We start from the raw sequence: 20,969 nt of genomic DNA, 5'->3' as shown, positions 1-20,969 counted from the left end.
CGAACAGCAAGTTGTCACCATGGGCAGCTGGTGTCATGAAGTCATCACCATGGCACCACGCTCCATATCCCATGTTGATACTGCAGTTCCATTCCCCTGTTGACACGTCCCACATCAACTCGAGATTCAGCTTGTATAGCGGCAGGCAGATATGATACTTACGAGAAATAGGCACTCGTCAGGATTTCGCGCGTCACTGTGTAATGTAGCGAACACGAGAAAGTTCAACTGACTGTGATTGCTAGGTAGTGTCCCATTCAAAATAAGTCATATTTGCACTTCATAAATGTATGCACGGTATTTTGTTATGTGCACTTGTTCACTGTTCTTAACACTAGCAGCAAAATTACGAAAGCTCATTTATCGGAATAACTGTTCAGAGGAAAAACACAGTTCTAATATAATCATTGGTATGAGACACGAAGAAAAGGTATATTTACAACAGTAGAAGTGTTCTAAACACATGCATGTTTGTATGTTCAAACAGCTACAGTGTTTTGAGGAAGTCGTCTAATGCGGCAGTGTCTTGTTCACCCGAGACGAATGCTTTAATGCTGTTTAGAGTTAATCACACTTGTATTAAATACCAATCTTTAAACACTTTCATTGCGTTACTTGCTTTAAAAGACTAAGTATTTATGTATTTCACTGGAAAATTGCGTTAATATGCACCCGCTTTTAAATTACAAATGTTCCAAGCTAAAGATAAATCTGGTGTGAGTACAAGTTCTACACACTCGCTTTCGACTGAGTTGAAGTTTAAATACATTATACCACAGTTTAAGTTACTGTCACACATTCTCGAAATAGTCCTAGTAGTTCGTGAAAACTAAGTTCGTATTTTAATTTTCGAAAAATTTGTAACTCCAAAAGTAGCACTACCGAGCTCGCTAGCTGCAGTCGCTTAAGTGCGGCCAGTATCCAGTAATCGGGAGATAGTGGGTTCGAGCCCCACTGTCGGCAGCCCTGAAGATGGTTTTCCGTGGTTTCCCATTTTCACACCAGGCAAATGCCGGGGCTGTACCTCAATTAAGGCCACGGCCGTTTCCTTCCACTTCCTAGACCTTTCCTATCCCATCGTCGCCATAAGACATATCTGTGTCGGTGCGACGTTAAGCAAAAAAAAAAAAAAAAAAAAAATAGCAACAACAAAAAGTAGCACTTTGAATACAAGTCTTTTGACGACAATTACAGCAGAGTTCTTACCGGCGAACCTCACTCGTAGCGGCTATGTTCGAATCTCGGCGTAGTCACTCGCGTACAACATCGTGTTGTTCCTTCAGCTGCGAGTTATGAACTGACTTACTTGGCGAATCCCTGTCCTTTTATACCATTCCTTTCCATGCAATGACGCGCTGTACACGTGATCGGCGCATCATAGTAATGTCACTTCCTTGCGTGAAGCTCGTGACATAGTTACTTGCTCTCTCTCGAAAGTTCCAGCTGTGACTTTGTTTACTTCGCAGTACCTCACGCTGAAATAAATTATGTTCCAGACTGCTGGCAGTTCCTGGTACAATATTGTAACAGTAAATTTGGTACTTCGGTAGAGATAAGACGCAGGGCGTGTACCAGTCGCTGAAGTGCATACAGAGGGAGAGGGTTTGTTTAAAAGAAATCTTAAAAACTTTGTTTCAGAGTTTATTAAAAAATTGAGATCAATATCACCTCTGTACAGCGTATACAGTCGAAAAAGTTCCTCGTCCTATGGCTGGCGATGTCCTTGGATTCCGGCAGCTCCATTTTCCATAGCAGCGAACCACCATCCGTCCCCTGATGGAAGTTCTAGAAGATCTATTCGGTGCTTTGAAGATCCATGGCGTCGAGGTAGTCCTTGTAAATGGTGAACATGAATGAACATCGTTCAGCTCTGGGGCGAGTTAGTGCAAAGGCTGCTTCTGCACAGATGATAGAGTGTTTATAAATGCTTTTGACAAAGTCCAAACACAAATGTCTCGGTGAAATGTCACTTAACTTTATCACGTGTCAAGTGAAAGAAACATTCACAAAATAAAGTCCACTCGGAACTGATTTAAAGTTACTGAAAGTTTGTTGCACCTATTACAACGTGAAGTAAGTTCATTGAAGCACTGTTCAATTTAAATGAAATAAAGATGTTCCGCTCGTGAATCAAACTCGTTCACGTGTTGAAACCAAAAGGCGAAATTAACTGAGTACTGACAGTCCTTGGTTTTGACTGTTCGTAAACTAAATGTACACTGTTCATTAGAATGGAAATGCACTGTTCATTAAAATAGAGATGCGCTGTTCACACCTGCACAGTTCACAGTTCATGACCACAGTTTACGGATTGGTAAATTAAATTTGGATTAAACACAGTTTATAACTTAAAGTATCGAGTCCTCGGCAAGGAGCAATCAGATTCAAGTCCATAAAATTTCAATTTCGAACACTCGAAAATGTTTGCGGGTCTTGGACACTCGTATAGAGTAACAATCAATAAATAATGTCCAGACGATACACAATTCACCTCACGTCCTATCGGAGTAAAAGGTTGTCACAATATAAGGAAATCTGAATAAGTCCACTTTCAACGTGACTATATTAAAGTCCACGAACTTGAAACTTAGCAGCGGCTTCACGCTCGATTACCGCACCCGCGAACTGACGGTGCGAATACTACAGTCTAGTGTGCTTATAGAAATCCCGGCCACAAACTGGTATCACATTCTGCAGCGCACTGCTGCTCACTATAACATGCTGCAACACACTCACACTCACCGATCTGCTGAGCGAAGCAGCACGTATTTATATTTGATCCGAAACTCGTAGAACATTCTACATCAATCCAGGCTTTGTAGTGCAGCGAGGCATGCTGTGACGTCACCCGCTCACTACGTCACACGCGCGCAGCTGTTGCTCGCTGCCTAGTCAGTTCTTCGTAAGCGGTCCGGAGCATAACACGTAAGTTTAAGATTTTCATAACGGGGACTTAGTCTGTACCGCCGTTACCGGTACAATATGGTCATGCAATTCCAGGTTTTCCTAGAATATTAAAATGAACAGATATTACTATCAAATTGAGAAATCCTTATTTTGTCTTTGGTTTCTCTTCACACACAAAACATTGGAATACAGCTTCGTGCTCATTATTTTTGCAATTTTGCTTTAAATCAACCTTATCGCCATAATTTGCAAAAGTAAAATCACCCTTTTCATAACCAGAATTATATGATTTGTTAAGATATCTGAAAATTGTTTCAGGAAATTTTTGTCGCATTTATCGTTAATGCAAAAAAATCATGCTTCTAGTTATGCCTGACGCTTGCAGACACATCTCCCCTTGCCATCTGTGAACACAGGTCCTTCCATCATTTTTGCCTGAATTGCATTTTCACATTAACCATGTTATCTCCGATAACCATAATATTAATAAAAAAATCATATACCGTGTAACTGTTAACACAGTATGGGTAATAGGTTCAAAGATTTGAATGTTTTCAGTCGTTTAGCTCTCTGAAGTTGATTGAAATTGTAATCAACATGCAAATTAGAAAATAATTACCAGTATTTTAATTTCTAAAATCTGGTTTTTCCTCAGTGCAAGTTATCACTTTTCATTATTGACTTCCTACATCCAAGCTATTTCGTTACAATTTTTCTCATAGCCTCATGTCTTTCTCTACTTGGGTTGTTGTGACCACCAGCCCCATATACTTTGTACATTGTCTACATGTGAAATAGTATCACTGCATTCACCTGAAATTAAAGTGGATAGCCATGAAAATCCATTTGTAGAATGACTGAAAGTGTGACTTGAACCTACTTCTCTCTTAAACTGTCTTCTTGAGAATGAGTGCATATCTTTCCACCTTTCTTACCAGAATTTAAATCCTCCATGGCAGAGCTGGAAATAAAACCAGGCAAAATAAAAAAATATTGTATATTTTTGATGTGCTTGTAGCATCCACATCGCATACATTTCCATTTGCGTATATTTTCCGATGTAGGTATTCTGTTTATTTTGATAATAATATGATGCATGGCCTCCAAAGAGGCCTGGTGCAGGTCTTTCGAGTTGACACTGTAGAGTCGAGATCTGCACGTCTGTGAGGATGGTGCCCTACCTATGATGAATTCTAATGATGAAGACGGCACCCACACCAAGCCCCTGAGCCGTCTGGGAATCGAAACCAGGACCCCTTGAACCAAAGGCCAGCATGCTAACCAGCCAGCCATGGAGCTGGACTTTATTTTTATGATCATGATTGTTATTTTAATAGGCCTAACATATAAGTCATTCGCCTCTGACTTAAAAACAAGTCATTGTGATTTGAGGTATCTGATGATGTCCACTTGACTAGACAAACCTGTTAATCTGTGTTTAATAACATCTGTTATTTTAGCTCTCAATTTTTTATTTACCTGTAGTAAAATACAAGTTTGATCACCTTCACATTGCAAATAAGGTGACACTGAGAAGCATGTTAAAAATGAAGCCATGTTTTCCAGTGTTGACTTAGTTAAATGTAACAAAGGCTTTTCAGTCTGTCAAACACACAGCAAATACAATGTAAATTAAAACAATATAAACATATCTGTAAAACACACACTAACATACAAAGAATGACATGTTTCGTTCTACAAGAACATCCTCAGATTCTATCAAATCACTTAAAAACAAGCTTATATATGTACAGTATTGTTTACGTAGCGTAAACTTGTCAATGATAGAGAGATTAGTGATAACATGAAAACAGAACAGTCCTGAAATAGTGTTTGGTGACAACGGACTTAACATCAGCAGTCTAGATAAGTACGTAAGTTTTTCATTATATTAATAATTGTGTATATATTTTATTTTTGTCATTACGTTTTCATGTTATCACTAATCTCTCTATCATTGACAAGTTTATGCTACGTAAACAATACTGTACATATATAAGCTTGTTTTTAAGTGATTTGATAGAATCTGAGGATGTTCTTGTAGAACGAAACATGTCATTCTTTGTATGTTAGTGTGTGTTTTACAGATATGTTTATAGTGTTTTAATTTACATTGTATTTGCTGTGTTTTTGACAGACTGAAAAGCCTTTGTTACATTTAACTGAGAATCATTGCTTTTAATCAGTCAGAATCCTCCTATAATAAATTGTTTTCTTGTAGCCCAAGAACTTTTCATGATACCAAGGAGATTTTTCATGCTATGGTATATGTTTGCTTATATGCCAAAATGCGTGGTTTCAGAAGCCAGGCAGCTGCTGCAGAGCTGCATATATGTGAAATGAAAATGAATGACAAACTACAACCTGTTTCTAGTCATTGACCGAGTCAGGGATGTAATGAATGAATCATATATAGACTAGTAGTACGATGGGGTCGCCACTCCCAAAGTGCTGCATACATGTATACCAACGTATTACTTCACCTAAAAATATACTGATTTTAATAACTGATAATAAAATTGAAATATAGATGAAGATATTTTGGCATTATTTGCTGAGCATATCTCATATTACTGGTCCAAATGAAGTAACTTACCCCAACTACATTTATATGGTATACAAATTTGTCTTAACTAGAGAGAGAGTGCTATGGGAAACACAGGAGAGAATGAGTGTGTATGTAGGCCTACTGTCAGTCATTCTTAACCAGTATTTCTTCTGTTATGTCAGAAACTACGTGGGACAACTGAGGCACTCCATATTCTTACCAAAGCAAACAATACAAGATTCGAATTCATATTTACCAATCTCATTCTGGGAAACTCGAGACATCTTACTTCCATAATGGGAGTTCACAAGTGAGTAGCCAGTCAGGTATCAAATTATTATTGAGTTGACTATATGGAAGTTATTGCAGCTCTTGTTAATCTAGCCAAATCTGTATATTTTTTTCATTCATAAAATACATATTTCTTTCAGCCCTTTTTGTTCTGCTAAATTATTTTTAACAGAAACAAGCTGACTGATTTCCTTATTATTTGAGACTAAAAATACTTTTGTACATTTTCTCTTGCAAAGTCACTTGTAGTCTTCAGTAGAATTTTAAAATAAATAAAGCTAAAAAGTGTTTGAAAAAAAAAAAATATAAAGTAAAAATGCCTGCTAACTGCTCATTAAAATAATTTACGTTCTAAATTGAAGCAGAAATCTATTAACAATTCTGAATTAAATCAGAATGTTTTTTTAGACGCCTGTTGTATGAAGCTAGTGGTGTTAACCTCAGTTTAGAATTGATGGTGGGTGCCAATTTGAAGTGCTATGAAGGTTAAATGCTGAAGAATCATTCTGAATAAAATTTTGCAATAGTTAGGAGAGGAGATGTGTACTGTTTGAATATTTTGATCAACCCAATGGCTCTTTTTTTTACTGTATTTTCTTAAATGCGAAGTAAAGGATAATATTCCAATGGACCTCATACTCTACTTGGGGAGGTAGGAATTATAATACCAATATAAATGGTCCGTTACTGGACATTATAAATTTTCCAGCTAACTCATTCCTGGTTGCCAGCGTTTCGCCCTCGCGTGCTAGGTTGGGCTCATCAGTTGGTACCTACCAAGACGCTGGCTAGTGCAGACCGTGGGGGCCACATCTATATCACCTGATAGCCAAGCAGGCATCAATCTTTGGTAAAGAGACAAAGTCTCTCATAGTGCATTGGCACTGCCGGTGGCTCCAAGTAGCCTACGCAGTGGCCTCCACGGTATGCACTAGCCAGCGTCTTGGTAGGTATGCTAGGCACCAACTGATGAGCCCAACCTAGCACACGAGGGCGAAATACTGGCAACCAGGAATGAGTTAGCTGGAAAATTTATAATGTCCAGTAATGGACCATATATATTGGTATTATAAATTTACTCATTCGGGACAAATATTTCAGATTCCCTATGGGAATCAACATCTATATCATCTGATAGCCAAGCAGGCATCAATTTTTGGTAAAGAGACAAAGTCTCTCATAGTGCACTGGCACTGCCGGTGGCTCCAAGTAGCGTACGCAGTGGCCTCCACTGTATGCACTAGCCAGCGTCTTGGTAGGTGTGCTAGGTACCAACTGATGAGCCCAGCACACGAGGGCAAAACGCTGGCAACCGGGAATGAGTTAGCTGGAAAATTTATAATGTCCAGTAACGGACCATTTATATTGGTATTATAAATTTACTCATTCGGGACAAATATTTCAGATTCAGGTTTTTAAGTAAAAATGTTGGCAATGTACGTAAAAGTACATGATTGTAGTGGGTGATCTCCATTTACCAAATGTCAATTGGGAAGGTAATGAGAACGATAGGAAGCATGACCAACAAATGGCAAATCTGGGAGGGAGAGCTCAATCAGAAAGCAATGGAACCAACTAGAAGGAAGAATATTCTGGATGTAGTGCTGGTAAAACCAGATGAGCACTATAGAGAAACTGAACTAATAGATGGTATTAGTGATCAAGAAGCTGTTTTTGTAGTTAAAAATAAATGTGACAGAAAAGAAGGCCGTAAAAGTAGGACTATTAGGCAATACCGTATGGCTGATAAGACAGGCATGAGGGAGTTTTTAAAAAACAATTATGATCGGTGGAAAACGGTAAATAAAAATGTAAACGGACTCTGGGATGGGTTTAAAGCAATTGTTGAGGATTCTGAAAACAGGTATGTACCTTTAAACATGGTAAGGAATTGTAAAGACCCACTATATTATAAGAGGGAAGTAAAGAGACTAAGAAGGAGGTGCAGGTTGGAAAGAAATATTTTTAGAAATGGTTGTGAAGTCAGGAGAAATTGAAGGAACTTCCTAGAAAATTGAATCTAGCAAAGAAGTCAGGTAAGGATAACAATTATGATCGGTGGAAAACTGTAAATAAACATGTAAACAGACTCTGGGATGGATTTAAAGCAATTGTTGAGGAATCTGAAAACAAGTATGTACCCCTAAACATGGTAAGGAATTGTAAAGATCCACTGTATTATAAGAGAGAAGTAAAGAGACTAAGATGGAGGTGGAGGTTGGAAAGAAATAGAGTTAGCATAATTGGCAGTCACACACATTTTAGTGAAAAACTAGCTGATGTACCCGTGCTTCGCTACGGAATTGTATATTGTATACAGAATTGTAGGTTAGGTAGAGTACACGTTGTGAGCAAGACTGTATTAAATTGCATAGCTCTTAACGTTACCCTGGAAACGTGACGGAAAAATCACCAAACATATTTTCTCATATGAAGACTGTGTTAGGGAATTTTCATTGTAAAGGTAGGCCCGCTTGCCTACCATCAGTCACAGTCATGTTGGGGAATTACCTTTTAATGGCAGACACTCACTCTCCACCTGCCTTTTTACATCCTCAAAAAGATCGTCTTAGTGGTTTTTCTAACTGAAATGAGCATAGGTCATTACGATGATGTCAGTAGGAATGGTGCGAGTAAAAGCAATGATTTCACAGGAAATGCTCGATCAAATGAAAAACCACACATTTTCTCAATTTTAACGAACAGTACTACGTTACAAGTAACAACTCTCATTATTGTTCCGTATTGAAGATGACGTTAGGCATAGATATCAAGGATAATTAAATAAAAAACCACCTATTCAATACTTTCCACGTTTAATGTGGTTATTATCTACATGATTTTATGTAGACTTATTTGGTCAGGTACATGTTTCACCCATTATTTTGGGCATCTTCAGCCTGTAAACAACCTTTAGGTCAAGGTTTGGGACCTTTTAAACCAATATAAACATACTAATATATACACTATATACAACATATACATTATATACAATATATACAAACATAAGTCAATACAGTAAAGTTTTTTGGTCCTAATCTATCTAATATGGAAAATGTCCAAAACTAAAATGGATCTTCTTTTCGGTGAAGAGGATTGCATATCGGGGTTTATGTGACCCCTATATCATATTAAGTACTTGACGTATCGTGTCTGGTGACAGGATGTGTCGTCAACAATAAGTGGAGATTTGAACTGATTGTAGGTTGGTCAAGATTGAAAATATAAATTTAAATTGAATGTGTTTTAACTTGGCAGTTCTGGTTAACTTAAAATGTTCAAAACTAAGAATAAAATGAAACGGATCTTCTTTTTTCTTGAGAAGGGGTGATATTAAAACTGGAGCTTGTTTGACCCACGATTTTCATTTTCATGTTCTTGACGTAACTAATATTTAAATGTGTTGTCGTGCACAAGTGGAGATTCAAAAGCCGATTGTTGTAGGTAGACTGGTCAAAAACGTTGTGAATGAAACTGTTAGCGTCTTGACTTTGGGTCTCATGTAACGTCAAGGAACTGACAAGAGTACAATATTTAGCTGTTTCATAGTTTTAGGCTGCTGCTTAATTGGGAAGAGACATCCTAGACACTTGATACAGTCTTGTGTGAAAATTGTTCCCGTTGATGTGTTGCTTGGTCTTTGGTGACAAGACAGGCGCTGCCGGAACAGACAGATCCATCTAGTATTAACTGAACAAATATTCTTAAGATCCCTCCCAAAGACCAAGCAACACATCAACGGGAACAATTTTCACACAAGACTGTATCAAGTGTCTAGGATGTCTCTTCCCAATTAAGCAGCAGCCTAAAACTATGAAACAGCTAAATATTGTACTCTTGTCAGTTCCTTGACGTTACATGAGACCCAAAGTCAAGACGCTAACAGTTTCATTCACAACGTTTTTGACCAGTCTACCTACAACAATCGGCTTTTGAATCTCCACTTGTGCACGACAACACATTTAAATATTAGTTACGTCAAGAACATGAAAATGAAAATCGTGGGTCAAACAAGCTCCAGTTTTAATATCACCCCTTCTCAAGAAAAAAGAAGATCCGTTTCATTTTATTCTTAGTTTTGAACATTTTAAGTTAACCAGAACTGCCAAGTTAAAACACATTCAATTTAAATTTATATTTTCAATCTTGACCAACCTACAATCAGTTCAAATCTCCACTTATTGTTGACGACACATCCTGTCACCAGACACGATACGTCAAGTACTTAATATGATATAGGGGTCACATAAACCCCGATATGCAATCCTCTTCACCGAAAAGAAGATCCATTTTAGTTTTGGACATTTTCCATATTAGATAGATTAGGACCAAAAAACTTTACTGTATTGACTTATGTTTGTATATATTGTATATAATGTATATGTTGTATATAGTGTATATATTAGTATGTTTATATTGGTTTAAAAGGTCCCAAACCTTGACCTAAAGGTTGTTTACAGGCTGAAGATGCCCAAAATAATGGGTGAAACATGTACCTGACCAAATAAGTCTACATAAAATCATGTAGATAATAACCACATTAAACGTGGAAAGTATTGAATAGGTGGTTTTTTATTTAATTATCCTTGATATCTATGCCAGTACTACGTTACCGATCTAACAGTCCAAAGTTCCAGAGCTGGAATTACCAGGCCGCAGCCAGCCGTGATCCGTAAACACTTAGGTTTTTTTTTGGAGAGGGGGTAAAATAGTGGAGAGTCCCAGGGCAAAATTTATGCCCTTTTCCTAATCTGTTTCCTAAGAGTACCCGATGAGTCAGAAAATCTCAATTCACTGCACCGGTGGTGGAAAAATCTATCTGACTTGGAGGCAATTTTTTCCCTCGTCACTGCTAATTTTGAATAAAATGAATGTAGAATTTAGTAAAAGTGAAGAAGAAGAAGAAGCTCTTTTTAAGAAACGGCTCTTTTCAGGGTTGAATTTTGAGTTATTTAGTGAATTGTGGTGCTATAATTTGGAATATGCCTAAATTGTAATTCTAGACCAGGTCGTCATACTACTACTACTACTAAGTGAGCCTCTGCCTTAAAAGTGCACACTGCTCATTCAAAACAGCGCGTCAGAGTGGAGATCGAATAGCTGGGATACTATGATGAACCAGTGTGTTACGTACCAGCAGTACGGTATCAGAAAATGTATGAACCAGAGGAATGACAGGCTAAAGAAGAAAGTTTTCTACCCCAGCTATTTCCTGCCAACATTCAGTCAGGCTGTTATACTCGGTACGCAGTAGTAATCCCATCTATCGGAGTTGAGCGGCAGCATAAGAGACAAAGAACATCACCACAAACAATAGTCAATGTAATGTTATTGTTGATCAATGTTATGCGCTTTCAGTATTGTAGGCCTTCACATTTAGTTTTCTTCCGACTCTGAAATACCACTCTTATCATAGTCGATATGGTCAAATTGAATAATACATAAATGGTCGGAAATTGTGTTCTCTATAACTTTTGTTATGTAGTACTTTTCGATAGGACCAATACATAAGTATTTAAAAATTAAATTTTAGGCGCCTTCCCCTAAACTACAATTTCATACAGGGCGAATAAAATTGTTTATAACTTAGACTGTAGTTTCTTATGCCCCGACTCTATATACCGACTTTCATTAAATTCTGTTGACCTATTTTCTCGTGGTTCGGCGTTGATATGGACTTAGCAACAAAAATACAAATTCATGAATATCTGTGTTATTATAGCTGGTACGGTAACAATGTATGACATAAATGATTGGAAATTTAATTCTATATAACTTTAGTTATGTAGTATTAATCGATAGGACCACTACTAATATAAATATTTGAGAATTCCATTTTAGGCCTTCCCCTAAACTACAATTTCACTCAGCGTGAGTAAAATAATTTATAGCCTAGATTGTAGTGGCTCATCCCCCGACTTCACATACCGATTTTCATTAAATTCTCTTCAGCCGTTTTCTCGTGTTGCTTGTACATACAGACAGACAGAAATTACGGAAAAGTAAAAAGTGCATTTCCTTGTTACTATTTACATGACCAATACAGAAATACCATTATTTTCAAATTCTGAGCAATGTACAGACAAAACTCTTTTTTTATATATATAGATGTAAGGGTATATATGGGTAACAAGGGTACTATGTATGTGAGGATCTAAAGAAGGCAAAATTATTCTGTCAGCAATATGTAAAGATTGTTACAGGGATAATGTCCAGATAGAGGAGGTGACTTAGTATAAAAATTTATCTACAATAACAAAGACATTTACAGTAAGATACAAAATTTTAAAAAATATGGAATTGATAAGATTTCTGGGGATATACTAAAGACAATGGGTTTGGATATTGTACCATATCTGAAGTGCTTATTTGATTATTGTTTGCATGAAGGCAAATTAATGGAAAGTTGCTATAGTAGGAAACAGTGACAAAATAAAGCTGAAATTTACAGGCCAGTCAGTTTGACATATGTTGCATGTAAGCTTTAGAAAGCATTCTTTCTGGTTATATTAGACATGTTTGCAAAACTAATACCTGGTTCGATAGAAGGCAGTTCGGATTTAGGAAAGTTATTCCACTGAAGCTCAACTTGTAGGATTCCAGTAAGATATACAGTAGCAGATATCTTAGATTCAGGAGGTCAAATGGACTGTATTGTGATTGACCTATCTAAGGTATTTGATAGGGCAGATCATGGGACACTACTGACAAAAATGAGTGCAATTGGACTAGATAAAAGAGTGACTGAATTGGTGGCCATATTTTGAAAAAATAAAACTCTGTGAATTAAAGTAGTTGAATCATCTGATCCTATAATCATGGAGAAGGGAATTCCTCAAGTTAGTATTATTGGACCTTTATGTTTTTCTTATATACAGGTTGTACCAAAACTCGACAGCAAAAATTCAGGAATGGATTCCTCACATAAAGAGAAGAAAAAAAGGTTATAACAACATGGGTCCAGAAACGTATACTTACAGATTTTTTCAAACTTTTGTACATTTACACCGTACGTCTGTAAAGGCAGCTGAAACACTTTGAGCATGTATCAGAGGAATCAAAGTGATAACCTTCAGCTTGAATACAAGCCTCTGCTCATCGTTGCATGGAGTTAAGCACGCGATCAAAAATGCCTGTTGTAGTGCGTACTGCCTGACAGGTTGTCACAATGTACTCACGTAAAGTTGCTTCATCAGGAACAGGAGTCGCATACACAAAAGACTTAACGTGTCCCCACAGGTAAAAGTTCAGGGGGTTCAAGTCAGGAGAATGTGGTGGCCAATCAATCGGTCCTCCTCTACCTATCCAGCGCTCAGGAAAATGGGTATTCAGGTACCTGCAGGCAGGCATACTGAAAGGTGCAGGAGCACCATCATGCATGAGAAACATTCGTCGATGGGATACAAGTAATCCAAGTAATCAGGCAATGCAGTACGCAAGAAGTGTGTAGTTCTGTCCATTAAGCCTATTCGGAAGAACATAGGATCCCAACAAGGAATCACGAACAATGCCTGCCCAGTTGTTAATGGAGAACCTCTGTTGATGAGAAGATTGGATAATTGCATGAGGATTTGTATCACTCCACACGTGTTGATTGTGGAAATTCTGTATTCCATCTCTTGTGAATGTCACTTCATCTGTGAACAACACAGAAGCTGCGAATTTAGGCATCATGCCACATTGTTGTAGGAATCACCAGCAGAACGTTACTCTTGCTGGATAATCCACAGGAGACAAGGCTTGTACACACTGCAGATGGTACGGATATAAGAGGTTTTCTCGTAGCAGTCTCCAGATCTTCATGTGCAGCCTATTCCTCTGCAAGTCTAACCTCCTAGTGCTGATTCCAGGACTTTCATCCACAGCAATGAGTACAACTTCCTCCTCCTTCTCAACGGTTGTACCGCTTGACCATCTCCCGGTTCCTGGTGGATGTGTGAAACTCCCTTGTTCACAGAGGCGGTGATGGATTCCTTCAGTTGTCTAGTGGTTCGGCAGTCTGCGCCTTGGGTATCGTTCCTAATACAAGCGACGTGCCTTCAATGCATTACCATCCGCCAAATCATACATGTAATGCATACTTGCAAGCTCTGCGTTCGTGTATATGAGCACTTCAGAGCGGCCTGCAAACCACAATTACAGTTACTGTTAACCACAAAAACACACACCATGCACCAAATCACATGCAGCTACGGCTACTTAACACACTTATTTACATAAGAGACTGCAAACCACAATCACTAATCACAGATACCAGACATGTTAATCAAACTGAAAACCACAGACGTGTTATCGGAAACGGCTAAGGTGAAAGATCATTGGATATCATATGCGAGAGCAAAAGTATTTTAAGACTCGCATCAGATTCATTTACAATATGATTACTTATGTAACAATTGTAACCAGTGTCTCAATTTTTTTGCAGCAAGCAGGACATGTAAATTATTACTAACATTAATCTGTGTCACAAAACTTGAATAAATCTGTAAGCATACGTTTCTGGACCCATGTTGTCATAACTTTTTCTTTTTTCTATGTGAAGAATCCATTTCTAAATTTTTGCTGTCGAGTTTTGGTACACCCTGTATATAAATTATATGAGTAAAGAACTGAAATCAGAGATAAGGCTTTTTGAGGAATGATGTTATACTGTATAGAGTAATAAATAAGTTACAGATTGTGAGGAACTGCAAAATTACCTCAATAATGTTGTGAGATGGACAGCAGGCAGTGGTATGATGATTCACAAATAGGCCCCTTAAAACAACAAGCATCATCATCATCAGGAAAAGTCCTGTCAGTTTTAATTACTGCGTTGATGGGGTGAAAGTTCCTTTTGGGGATCATTGTAAGGAAAGATCTTCATTGGGGTAATCAAATACATGGGATTGTAAATAATGGGTACAGATCTCTGCATGTAGTTATAAGGGTACGTAGGGGTTGTAGTAAGGATGTAAAGGAGAGGGCATACAAGTCTCTTGTAAGACCCCAACTAGAGTATGGTTCCAGTGTATGGGACCCTCACCAGGATTACTTGATTCAAGAAGTGGAAAAAAATCCAAAGAAAAGCAGCTCGATTTGTTCTGGGTGATTTCTGACAAAAGAGTAGTATTACAAAAATGTTGCAAAGTTTGGGCTGAGAAGACTTGGGAGAAAGGAGACGAGCTTCTCGATTAAGTGGTATGTCATAATCTATGATCTTCATATCCGTATTGACGAATGACACAATTATAAATAGGAAAGGATTTCCACCTTATCAATACTTGTTTATTATACTTATTATACTACAGTACCGGTTTCGACCCCCATTTCAGGTCATCCTCAGCTGAACAATACACTCACATATAGTACATCAAGCAATGATTGATATTACTTTGTCTGGGGAATGCCATATGGTAACAAATATTTGAAAACGTCCAAGTGGGGCATTTCAAATCGGGAACTGACATGTGCGTCACTATGTGTTTCACTGCAGGTATATGTCTATAATAACATACTTTTAACTTAAAATTTGTTTGTACACCACTGTCTTAACTTAAAGCTAATTTATAAGTATGTATGGCTAAAAACAATATATATAAAAACATTTCATGCACATAAACGTTTGTATCTTGCATATACCCAGTTCTTGATTTATCAGTTTCATTTTCCGTATTGACCGTTATCGTTATAGATGAGAACAGTACTGATTCTCTCATAAGAGCACGTGTATTTTTGTGTGAAGTTTTTGGTGTTATTTATGCGTTTTCAGTGAGTTGACATAAATAAATAGTAGTGTGTGTCATTCCTTGATATCTCCTCTCAACATGAGGGGAAAGGTATTTGCTGTGTTTGGCTGCAGTAATTACGAAGTAGAGAAAAATGCGCGGTCGTTCTTCAGGTTCCCTCGTGAAAAGAACAGGTATGGAGGAGCCCCTGTTCATCAAATGTGAGCCATCATGCCCTTCGGATACAGAAGAACAACCTTTTAACTTTATTCTTCAAACTAATAGAGCCATGATTTTAGCGAGGATATTTCCATATTCAATTCGACATATAATAAGAGATAATTTATATTTTAGTGTCTCGGTTGAAAGTGTTGTTATAAGAGCGTTCTACTTTTTCAGCACAAAATACGACTTGAAGTGTATATGATTATTACGGGTAATGTTAAAGGAATACGTAGTGTAGTTCGTTATTCTGATCGAGACGCAAGTCTTACTTTCAAACGGGGCGGTCTGCAGGAGAAAAGTGCTCCTCACAGTCAAGTGAAGCTGAAGGTTACTGCTGCAGATCTGAGTCTAGAGGAGGTTAACATAGAACATTTTCTAATGAGGATGAGATGGAAGAAGCCCACGATGGAGACAGTGACACCAGTGGAGATACATCTCACGATCTGAAGAAAGATGCAGTGCCAATGCATTCATGTGCTACTTGCGAGAAGATATTTAACAGAAGATATGATTTGAAGTGTCATCTGCTAACTCACATAGCAGATAGGCTACACTTATGTAAAATCTGCTGGAAGGCATTCATCCAATGAAGTCATCTCAAAGCCCACCTTTTCATTCATCCAGCGAGTAAACAGTTTGATTGTACAATTTGTGGAAGTATTTTCAGAACGCCTTCAAGTCCTCGAAGTCATTCTAGTACGCACTCCGAGAGTAGGCTATTCCATTGTACGATTTGCCAGCGAAATTTCAGAACAATATCTCCTTCGAGGCGACATCGAAATAAACATACTACAACCAAGGCTTTCTCTTGTTCTGTGGGAATTCCTTCCGGAATTCAGCGTATCTCAGAAAACATAATATCACGCATAATGATAATAAAACATTCAAGAATTCAGTGCAAGACAAGCAACAAGCAACATTGATTGATGTCTTAGCCTACTCATAATTAATGAAAGTGTCAAACTAAATATCGAGTGTTGACCTCAAGAGTAGGAAGTGTGTTAACCAGAATTCGTTACCGAATGACCTGTTGGAGTGACATATGTTCAAAGTGATACATTCGAGCATGGAAACCACTCACACATCCCTTAGTGTCATCTTATTTCGCAACATGATCGTCCTCATTGCGCATATATCTATGCAAAGTTCAATACTTATGAATGAGAATTAGGTCACTCTAATTAAATTTACTTTCCCAAGACCATCTATTATAGTCTTAACGTATAACATATATGTAGGCCTACTGCTGTTGGTCCCAATGAGTCCGTGCAAAGAGAAACCATCTACGTCATCTGGTGCGACAGCTGACCATGTTGATTGTAAACTCTGTGGGAAGACCTTTACTAGAAATGGTATCAACATACATTTGACCAGAAGTCATGCAGTGTGGTCCCAAACACCTAAACAAGGTGGAGAACCAGATACCGTGATGCCCAGTCTTAAATGACCACATTGCGAAAAAATCTGTCAGTCCGCACATGGTGTCAACATACACATTAGTAGAGTTCATCCAAAAGCCCATCATGCGAACCGTCTCCAAACGCACAAGCGCGATATTTCACTTCACCCAGATCAATCTACCTCAATACCCAATATACACGTTATTGATCCAGTTCATGCTGAATCTCCAAGTAAGTCATTTCAGGCCATACTATCAAATTGTAAAGACAGTATAAGAATTTTAAGACGAGTTCCAAAAGGGGTGAGAGCTATAACTGCGGATAGACTATCAAAGTTGATTGAAAGATGTATTTCCCTGAACTCTTTGGAATGCTGGCAGGATCTAATGCTTTTTGCATACATTGCTCTTCGTGTCCCCGAGAAATCTAATGGAAAGGCTACTTCGCTAGTATCTAAAATAAAAGAAAATATATGAGAATTCCAACTACCAGAACCTGTGACCAAAAAGAATACCGCGCCTTCTAAAGTTCGTTGTATAGAAAACAAAGTAGCAGATGGGGATATTCGGGGAGCAGTTAGGATTCTTTCATCAGAAAGTGGGATAGCAGAACGCACCCTTACCACCTTCGAATCCTTGTTAGATAAACACCCTTCGACGTCACGCCCATTGTCGTTTCCCGATCCCTCTGATCTTAGTGACAGTTATCTCAGCGTGACACCGGAATTGGTGCTTGAAGGAATAAAGACGTTCCCTAACGGTTCTGCTTCGGGAATTGACGGTATCCGTCCTCAACACCTCAAAGATCTTACCTCTAAATCAGCTGGAGATGCCGGGAGAAGACTTCTGCAATCCATCACAAAATTATGCAATTTCATTTTAAGAGGGCAACTCAGTTCTGAATTGTGCCCAAACTTTTATGGGGCCGTATTAATTGCTCTTCAGAAACCTGACGGAGGCGTTCGACCGATTGCAATTGGGAACACCTTTAGAAGGCTGGTTGCTAAATTATCTTGCATGGCAGTAAAAGGGACCATCAGCCAGTATCTCTATCCTCACCAACTTGGCTTTGGAATTCCAAAGGGATGTGAAACCATTATCCATTCTGCACAAACTTTCCTACATTTAAATGCTACATCGAATAAAATCTTAGTAAAAATTGACTTCAGAAATGCATTTAACACCATAGATAGAGACTCCATGTTACATGCAGTAAAGGATAGAATTCCTGAACTTTATGCTTTCCTTTGGCAAGCGTATAGATACCCTTCTAACCTGTATTTCGGGTCTCATATTATTCCGTCACAGTCTGGGGTACAGCAAGGTGATCCAACAGGACCTTTACTTTTTAGTCTTGCACTCCAGCCTGTCATCGCAGACTTGAACAGTCCTCTTAACCTATTTTATTTGGATGATGGAACCATCGGCGGTGATCCTAATACCGTACTTATGGATCTAAAGAAAATTATCACTGAGTGTAAAAACATCGGTTTGGAAGTTAATCCGCATAAATGTGAAATCTACTTCTGTTCCGCGAGAGATGAGACAACAATTTCTGCAATTCAAGATATTGTTCCCGGTATTCACGTTACAACAAATTCCAGTCTATCCTTGCTTGGATCACCGCTTACAGTCGAGGCCGTGGAGGAAATTGCGAAGCAAAAGCTAACAGAATTAATGAGGCTGTATGATGGTCTCCAAGCGAGCAATTCTCACATGGCATACTTCTTATTAAAGAACTGTATTTTTATTCCAAAATTTAATTACTTTCTGGGGACCACACCTCTATGGTTATTTCCTTCGTTCCTTGCTCAGGCTGATGATTTGACAAGAAGTTGTCTCGAGTCTCTACTAAATATACCGTTGGAGGAACATAACTGGACTCTGGCGTGTTTACCAGTAAGATTTGGAGGCCTCGGAATTCGTAGATTAAGTGATATTTCCATCCCTGCTTTTCTTGCTTCCGCTCATGGAGTATCTGACTTTATCAAGTCTCTGTTCTCTGATTACGGTGATAATGTCGAGATATGCCATCTGGTTGACGCAAGATATCACTGGAATATCATGACCAATAACTTGAGTCCTCCAGTATCCCTGGATTCACAAAGAAGTTAGGATATGATAAACACCCGTCGAATTTTTGATTCTTTGATTTTGTCATGTCCAACAGAAACTGATCGAACACGACATCTTGCTATCCAGGAAAAGGAAGCGGGCTCATGGCTTAAGGCTTTTCCATCACCCAATGTTGGCACGCTTATGGATAATATCGTTTAAAATAGCAATCGACTTACGTCTTGGTTGCAAACTATGCCAGTCACATAAGTGCATATGTGGAGCGGAAGTCGATGTTTATGGACGCCATGCTTTAAGTTGCCCTAAGAGTGCTGGCCGATTTTCAAGACAGTGTTCAATTAATGACATTATCAAAAGAGCTTTTACATCTATCGATGTCCCTACTGTCCTAGAACCGAGTGGAATTAGCCGCACAGGCGGAAAACGCCCTGATGGTCTGACTTTAGTCCCGTGGAACAAAGGCAGATCTATCCTGTGGGATGCCACGTGTGTGGACACATTAGCACCATCGCATTTGCCTCACACTGGCAAGGCTGCTGGTTCTGCTGCAGAAATGGCCGTGTGCAATAAAAGGGCGAAATACAGAGCAATAACGGACAACTACATCTTCATGGTATTCGCAGTCAAAACGATGGGGACGTGGTGTCAAGAAGCTAAAAGTCTGATTTCAGATATTGGCAAACGACTAACAGCAATCACTGGAGACACCTCTTCAACAGAATTCCTGAGACAGCGGGTAGGAATTGCTATCCAGCGAGGAAATGCTGCCAGTGTTATGGGCACTTTTCCAGATAACGCTCCACTGGACGAAGTCTTCTATCTTACACCTTAGACTTTCGAGCTGGAGCGAAGTTAAAAAAAATGATTGTTGAAATATTATTTTGTATTTATAATATTAAAATAAATAAATAAATGAATGAATAAATAAATAAATAGAAAGGTACCACCTTATTAATACAAATTTATTTATACAAATATCTACAGTACCGGTTTCGACTCTTTACATGTAGTCATCCTCAGCTGTACACCGTTACCTTCACATAAATCAAATTAGTTGATTTGCCTTGTCCATAATAATAGTCATAATGATAGGATATATCTTACTTCTAATTGAGCATACTTCAGGGTAAATTCGACTATGTACAATCTAAAATGTGTAGGTGAATCTTTTAGGCCTAAAATCATGTAAATGGGCTGTTATTAAAAGTACAATTACGTAAACACTTTTTTAAAAATATATGTGATACATATAAAATGTTGTCTTAAAATATACAGTTCAAGTAAAATCCGTTATAATAAATAAATAGGAAACATTGTGTTGGAATAAGTTTTCGTCTAACGTACGTTGATTTTCTTCAATATGATGTGAAAATTGTATAAATGGACTATTATTAAAAGTACAGTTACATAAACACTTAAAAATATATATAGTACATGTAGAATGTCATCGTAAAATGTGCAGATTCATGTAAGATCCGTTACAATAAATAGGAAACAATTTTTTAGAGTAAGTTTCCGGTCTTGCATTCGTTGATTTTCTTCAGTATGATATGGAGAATGTCTATGCTTTTTTGTAAGTGGTGCTCTTCTTTCTGCTGTATATTATGCTTATTCATTAGTTTATGGTTGACTTATCAATTATTGATAACAAATCTGATGTATTGTCTGAGGTGATGTGTGCAGCTGTGGTTGAATATGGCTGGAGTATTGAATGTAATTTCTTTTCTGTGAGTGTCAAATGCAGGAAGGTGGGTCATCTCCGGCCTACAAATGTCGATGTGTGTGATTGCTATTGACGTCCGAAACGGGGGAGGAG

General features: G+C 38.1%; 1 protein-coding gene across 2 annotated transcripts in view; it reads left to right on the top strand.

Annotated features, from left to right (window-relative positions):
* The window catches only part of BBS5 (Bardet-Biedl syndrome 5 protein), a 137,725-nt gene that overhangs the window by 28,068 nt on the left and 88,688 nt on the right, over positions 1 to 20,969 (top strand). For both annotated transcript variants that reach the window (XM_067138999.2, XM_067138998.2), the window contains exon 4: positions 5,638 to 5,765. In XM_067138999.2, the coding sequence (XP_066995100.2) occupies positions 5,638 to 5,765 (128 nt within the window). The remainder of the gene's footprint in view (positions 1 to 5,637; positions 5,766 to 20,969) is intronic.

This window comes from Anabrus simplex, chromosome 2, assembly GCF_040414725.1.
Source record: "Anabrus simplex isolate iqAnaSimp1 chromosome 2, ASM4041472v1, whole genome shotgun sequence".
NCBI classification, from domain to species: Eukaryota; Metazoa; Arthropoda; class Insecta; order Orthoptera; family Tettigoniidae; genus Anabrus; species Anabrus simplex.
The sequence above is the reverse complement of the archived record's forward strand: the minus strand, read 5'-3'. Positions and strand labels throughout refer to the sequence as shown.